Source organism: Pinus tabuliformis, chromosome 9, assembly GCF_031772625.1.
Source record: "Pinus tabuliformis cultivar Carrire ecotype Pingquan chromosome 9, CPIR1, whole genome shotgun sequence".
In the NCBI taxonomy this organism is placed as follows: domain Eukaryota; kingdom Viridiplantae; phylum Streptophyta; class Pinopsida; order Pinales; family Pinaceae; genus Pinus; species Pinus tabuliformis.
This window is the reverse complement of record NC_142307.1, coordinates 1,878,483,668-1,878,491,153: the sequence shown is the minus strand read 5'-3', so window position 1 is coordinate 1,878,491,153 and position 7,486 is coordinate 1,878,483,668. Positions and strand designations below refer to the sequence as shown.

The following is a 7,486-nucleotide window of genomic DNA, read 5'->3' as shown; positions in this document are numbered from 1 at the left end:
TCTTTCTTCTAGTTAATTTTGGTAAAGGGAAATCATAGAGAATGTCATAAAACCCCTTTTTATGCAAATTTGTGCCTCTACAAGTTGATAGATTCTAATGGTGAGGGATAATTACTTGCAACACTTGAGGAAGGTGAATCCAATCCATTTCTCCTTCTAATTGGGTCAACCCATCATTAATCACTTAGCCTACATATAATAGTTATCAAAACAATGTTTGTCATGTGTACATGATAACAAACAAGCATAGTGAAAAATAATATATAATAGATGCAAAATTGAGTATCGCTACATGATATCATAAATGGTCAATATATTAGTGCATGAAACAACTCTTGGGCACTCTATTTGAAATTTGTCCCTTGTGTTACCATTACTTGGAATCTTCTCAATCGGAGATTTGGAAGTGCACTTCTATTGTTGTTGGGTCATCGAGATTGATAGATCTACAAAAAGATGAAAATATTTAACAAGTGATATTTTCTAATTTACACCCCCTCTCTCAACCCTTTTTTTTTTCCTAATTTGTTAGATTGAGAAATATTGGAGGATTTACATAGCCCTATATTGTTAGTTATTTATCATTATTTTTATAAATTTCAATTGAAAAATTAATCTTCTTAGGTATTAATTTTAAAATTGAAAAAGGATTACTTAAGAGTAGTGTTGGATCTCAATCTTTGTGGATGACATAAATGATGGATCTAAATCTTTCTGTGTTATATATAGGGGAACCCATTGTGTAGCCTTCATTATAAAATGAAAAAGGATTAGTAAAGAGTAGATTTGGATCTCAATTTTTGTGAATGACATAAATGATGGATATCAATATTTATGTGTTATATAGAAGAAGCCATTTTGTAATCCTAACTATAAATTTTGTTTATTTCACAAAAATAAAGTTGATTTTATGATTTAATATCTCTTTTCATTATTCAAGCTTTCTCATACAAGCTTTCTCATACAGAAAACTATTAATCCATGAATGATGTGAAAAGTGATAATACATTTACTAAGTTGTGTGCAAAATGATACAGAAAACTATTAATCCATGAATGATGTGAAAAGTGATAATACATTTACTAAGTTGTGTGCAAAATGATAACAAGTAAGGAATTTGTTGAGACACATAATAAAAAAGCAAGCATGAAAAGTGTTAGGTTAACCTCGATGGTTAAATAACGGATATGGTGATGGAAGCTTGAAGTGATCTTAAATATGTTTTTAAGAAATATGACTTGTCATTTATATTTTCAATATAGAAATAATATTTGAAAAAACAAATTTAATTTTTTTTAAATCTAAATAAATCTTATTAAAGATAAAACATATTCTTGAAATTACACTCAAATAAACATATTTCTTGAAATTAAAACCAAATCACTATAGCAAGTGCTTTGGCCGGTAATGATGAATAAAATTTACATTCACCGCGCATTAAAAGTACCCAAGGGTTTTGAATTAATGCAATGCCCACAAATGAATGGCATTCATTTCAACATATCCATTCACTGGCCATGCAAAATGCCCTCATGTTAGGAACTATTGCAATGTTCACCTTGCGAAATAGAAGAGATTGAATTCATTACTGTAACGAGTATTGAATGAATGAGTCCAAGTTTTTCCAAGCGGCTCCTCCATCATAAGAGAGGGCAGAAATGGCAGATTTACTCACCGCCTTCACTCTCCGCTTTACCTCCACCTCCTCCACCCCGCACAGGAAACTCTTCACCGCGCTCTCCACTTCATCCCGTCTAGCGACCCCGTCAATCATCTTCATCTCCACCGCCACTTTTGCTTCCTTCGCCAACAGCAGAGCGTTAGCCGGCTGGTCTGTCTGCAGCGGCAACGCGATTAACGGAACCCCTGCGGTCATACTTTCCAGACTCGAATTCCATCCGCAGTGGCTGATAAAGACGCCCGTCGCTTCGTGCGCCAAAATGGCTCCCTGCGGCGCCCACCCGGTCTCGATCAGGCATCGCCCCTGCACCCGCCGTTCGTAGTCCTCAGGCAAGAGGTTCGCTTTCCAGCCCTCAGCCGATAAGGGCGCCGGCGGGCGCAGCACCCACAGGAAGGGCTGCCTGCTTGCCTCCAGACCCAGAGCCAGCTCGGTCACTTGCGCTGGAGAAACATACGACTCCGTTCCGAAAGACACGTAAACGACTGAACCGATCGTTTGGGTGTCCAACCACGCCAAAATCTCGGCGTCCCGAGGCCTCCGGGTTTGATCCCTGCGAGGAACATCAATGACCGGCCCAACTGCCCAGAACGGTTTACGGCCTCCCACGCCCACGCTTTCGAGGTGTCGGAAAATTTTGGGCTCCACATCTTCGAACGTGTTAAGGAGAACCCCGTCTGCGAGGCGTGTAAAGTCCATGTGTCTGCGGACCTGCGACGCCACAAAGTCCCCCGAAGGTAATTTCTCGATAGCCTCTGCAACAACCGGCAGCAGCAGCGGCTCCACCCTCCCCAGGAACTTGACCTCCAAAGACAGCCAGATGTGCGCGCTGAACGGGCTCAACGTGAACGACCGGACACCGAATTTTGCCGCCACGGCAACGGACCAACCCATGAAGAGGTCGAAGACGAGAACGAGGCGATGGGGAGCCGGCAGGCCCCTGGATTCGTAGTATTCCCTGCCGGTGAGCTCCCTCATGAGAGCCTCCAACGGGTTGCGCATTTGTTCCAGGAGATCGAAGATCTTGGGTATCATGTCGGGGGAGATTTTATTTGTATTCTGACGGCCCGGTGGCAGAGAAGCTTCGGCGTCTGGGATCGATAAATCCTGAAAATAGAGGGGAAAAGCATGATCGTTCCATCTTTCTCCTTCCACTAGAGAGCGCAGAATATCTAGGTTTGAAGGGAGGCTCACGTAAATGACCGCAACGCCTCTGGTTGCCAGCATTCTGGAAAGCTGTAAGCACACATTGAAGTGACTCTGCCCCAAAAATGGGAGCATCACCACATACAGTCTTCTGCTACTGTCGTCTCCTTCCATGGTGGTTCCTGTGATTTTCTGATAAAATGCCTAATAAAACATATAATATTGGAACATGCTAGCAAAGGAAAGGAAGGTGGCTTTAGTTGCGCAAATTATGTAAATAATTTATCGTGCGACGACCGAAAGAATGGTTGATAACTTGACAACAGTAGCACGGAAGAGTGGTTGATAACTTGACAATAGTAGAATGGTAGGCACTGTCTTTAGTGGTAGGTAGCATAGGTTCAGCTTCATAAATAATATGATCAATAAATCACTGTAAATAGGACATGCTCAAATAATATGAGCAATAAATCACTGTAAATAGGACATTCTCAATTACAGAATGATAAGGCAACACATAAATCTTATTCTATTGGGGTTTTAAATGAAGGCAAGAAATAAATCTTATGCTATTGGGCTTTAATTGAGCGGAAGTTGTATATGCTCACAGATTTTGTCAAGGCCGAAATCCACGGGTGGGCAAGGCCGAAATCCACGGGTGGGCGTTTACAGTGGTGGCCTCTCAATACAACCTGATAGGATAGGATTTATTTGTTGCCTAATGATAAGGCATTCTCATTGATAAAAATCTAAATTTCACGTAATTTTTTGACCACTGGAATTGAAAGGAGAGGTAAGATGGTAAAGGTCAGAATATTTTGGAAATTGATTATTTCTAAAAGGTAGTCTAAAAGGCTTTGAAAATAATGGAAATTTTAATAAGATTATAAAAAAAATTGATAAATTTTTTTGAAAATATAAGTTACAGTGGTTAAATTTAAAATTTTGAAAATTTAAATGTATTAAAATCTTTGATACTACTAAATTTATTTTTAACTATGAAAAATTATTTGAATGTTAAGATTATTTTAATTTTTTTTAATCAAATTTCAACCAAAATCTAACTTTGGTATACAAGGCCATTCCAAAATATCCCAAATTCTCTAATCCAATTAAATGAACCAAAATATACCAGATTCTCTAATCCAACTAAAATAAACAAACTAAAACACAATTTTTTAATTTTTTCGTTCGAATTGAATAAACCAATTTAATTTCAATTAATGCTCGATCAAAAATAAAACAGTTCACGCGCCCAACCATTCGACTTCAAATAATACATCCTTGGAATGGTAGGTCGAGCTCTGATAGCAGAGGCAAAGTTTTATTTTTAAGTGAATACTTGGATTGGTAGGTAGAGGAATGACGGTGAAGGATGGTTTTATTTTTAATTTAATACTGGTTTCGGTTCAATGGGTTTATAGAGTTGTATTGGGAAGATGGGCAGGTGTAAAATGAGAAGATGGGCAAAAGAAGTTGCAGAAGTTAGATATATATCTGAAAATGGCCAAAGAGAAACGGAGTGTATACCAAGAAGAGCGAAGTTGTTCATAAATAGGCTTTTAGCTTTAGAAAATTCTTGTACTAAATTGTGTTTAATTATATTTTTCTATTATATAATTAATTTTTTGTCAAATTTTATTAATTAATATTTTTATGTTAATTGATAATATTTTTAAATATTTGGTTTATTAAATTTCGTATAAATAAGATTTGATTTTTGAATATATAAAGTATATATATAACATTTTAGATAAATAAATAAATTTTATATATACCATGTTTAAATGATAAATTAAAAAACACAAATTTAAAAGTTTTTTTTCTTTTTTAATTTTATATATTTGATATTTATTATTTTTATTTTTTTGGATTTAATTTGAAGCCATATCTATGCAAACTATTTTATAGTGAATATTTTAAAATCATTAATAATTAACATATTTTATATTCATTCAACAATCTACAGTATCACATACTATAGTAGTAAAGGTAAGTGGGTAGGAATAAAATAAAGAATTTCATGTTTTAAGCAGTGAAGATTTCACAAGCTTTGAAGTGAGTTGAAGTGGCATGAAGAGAGTTTAGTAAGTTTGTCTAAACAATTTAGAAGATAAACTACTTGATTTAAGATATAATAGTAGGCAAGTCAAGTCATCAAGATGATATAATTGTTTTAGCAATTTGAAGGTGAATTTTTAGAATACTCATAAAATTTGAATTTAAAATACAAATTAAAATGAAAATAGATAATTTTGTTAATGTAATTTAAATTCATAAATGTTTGTAACATCTTGTAATATATTTATTTTGATCTCTAAGTTATTACATTGTGAGCATGATATATTACAGTTGTAACAAAAATGAACTAGATGAATCTATAACAATGTATATCTCTCAAATGCTTGATTAATTAATATTCCAATATAATTGACTAGGAACATATGAGTACTCTATTGAAAATGTAACAAGAAAATCCTAATATATTTTGTCCTTGAATTAAATTAGGAATTAAATTGTAATTCCACGTCTCATGACAATTTGTAATAGTTAACTAGTTAATTTGATTTAGTTAGCTTAGTTAATTTGAGTTAGGGGTCTAACTAGAGTCACGTGGAGTGTCTCCTACAATTAGAAGCACTAGTTGAGTTTATTTTGAGTTGTAATTATTTAATTTAGTCCAACTGAGTTAAAGTCAATTAAACTAGTTCCAACTGATGGAGGAATTAGTGGGAGATCTAGTAGTGAGGTGTAACCTGCATCAATGGGGTGTGACTTACTATAGTGGGGTGTAACCTGCAGCAATGAGGTGTGACTTACTGTAGTGAGGTGTAACCTGCAGTAGTGGGGTGTAACCTATTGTAATAAGTAAACTGAAGATTCACTCATAATTAACTCATGCATGTCAAATAAGAGAAAGATCCAGTTGAGATTGGAGTTGAGGGACAGTGTACTATTAGTTGTCTAATCATCTGAATTGTGCAGGTGGTGCATGCAATCATGCGAATGCATATGAGGATTGCACCATTCATAATTGTGGGATTTCCCAATTAAATATGAGCTAATTCCCAGGGGAATGACGCAAGGAAATAGGAGCTTGGCAGGCAGCAAAATTAGCTAAATATTGGCTTGAGATTGTTTAAGAAGTAGTAAGATAGACGGAGATAGTGCAGATGTTGCTCAAGCTTGAACAAAGCATTGTAATCTTCTCACATTTTCTAATTAATGCAATATACATATAGCATGGGTTTTTAGCTATGGCTTTCACCAAAAAATCATTGTGTTATGCGCTATTGAATTCTCTCTTACATGCTTCATGATTTCATTGATCATTTATTGTTTTTGCTAATGAGAGGAGTATATTCAAATCAATTGTTTTATCATATTACAGTCTGCAGTTTGAATCTACAAGAAATTTCTACATGGTATCAGATGTCATGTATGTTCCAGGTTTGAAGAACAATTTGGTTTTAGTTGCCATGTTGGAGGACTGTGGCTACAATGTGATATTTAGAAAGGGAAAGGATTTCCTTCCTCACATAGCCTTAGGACAAGTGAAGCAGACCAATTTTCGAGTGAAGGCCCTCTACAAATTGGATGTAGAATATTACGTTGCTTTGAGCACAAAAGAAGAGAAGGTGCAGAGCCGAGACATCGGTGATTTGTGGCATAGAAGATTGGGTCACTTGCAATAAAGAGATTTGAAGATCGTGCAACAGATTCCTACAGGACTTCCCAAGGGTACACTAGAGTAGATAGACACATACAAAGGGTGTACATTGGGGAAGTACACCAAAGCTTCCTTTCATGATAATGATAGTCGAGTGCAAGCAATCCTTGATAGAGTTCACTTAAATGTGTGTGAAACATTCTCGACGACCTCCACGGCCAAGCACAGGTATTATGTAATATTTGTTGATGATTTTTCTTGTAAGTGTTGGATTTTCTTCATGCAAAAGAAAGATCAGATGTTCGCTAAATTTTGTGAATTTAAAGCACTTGTCGAGAAAGATACTGACGGGAAAGTTAAATCTCGTAGAAGTGATAATGGTGGAGAGTATGTGTTGAATGATTTCAAGAACTTCTATTCATCAGAAGGCATTTGAAAAGAGTTAATAGCACCTCATAACCCACAACAGACTCGGGTGGCTGAAAGGAAGAACGTAAGTATTGCGGGAGTTGAACGAGCAATGTTACATGACCATGGCCTACCATTGCACTTATGGGTTGAAGCATGCAACACAACCTTTTATTTGTAGAACAGAAGTCCTCATCAAATTCTCAGGATGAGTACACCAAAAGAAGCTTTTTCAGGTAAGAAACCAGATGTGGCACACTTCAGGACCTTTGGTTCATCAATCTAATGTCATGTTACAAAGGATGCATGGAAAAATCTAGAGCCAACAACCGAGTTGGGCATATTTGTGGGGTACGTGGATACACCTCACAACTTTCCAGTGTACCTTCCATCCAATAGGATGACAATGGTTCGTAGAGATGTGAAGTTCAATGAAGAGAAGGCCATGAGATGTTACCTTGAGAGGGAGCTTCAGTTACGTGCAGATGAGGAGCTTTTAGCTCCAAAGGAGGAACCTTAGGATGATGTGAAGAAACCACATGTAAAGGAGAAGAGAGTGGAAGCACCCACTCATGTAGAGACTT

The 7,486-nt window shown here is 36.3% G+C and overlaps 1 protein-coding gene across 1 annotated transcript; it reads right to left on the bottom strand.

Moving 5' to 3' along the window:
* Nucleotides 1-1,444: 1,444 nt before the first annotated feature.
* LOC149156409 (mogroside IIIx synthase-like) lies at nt 1,445-3,310 on the bottom strand. Its single transcript, XM_089438142.1, has one exon. The coding sequence runs from the start codon at nt 2,996-2,998 to the stop codon at nt 1,586-1,588; it is 1,413 nt and encodes a 470-aa protein (XP_089294268.1). The 5' UTR covers nt 2,999-3,310; the 3' UTR covers nt 1,445-1,585.
* Nucleotides 3,311-7,486: the final 4,176 nt, after the last annotated feature.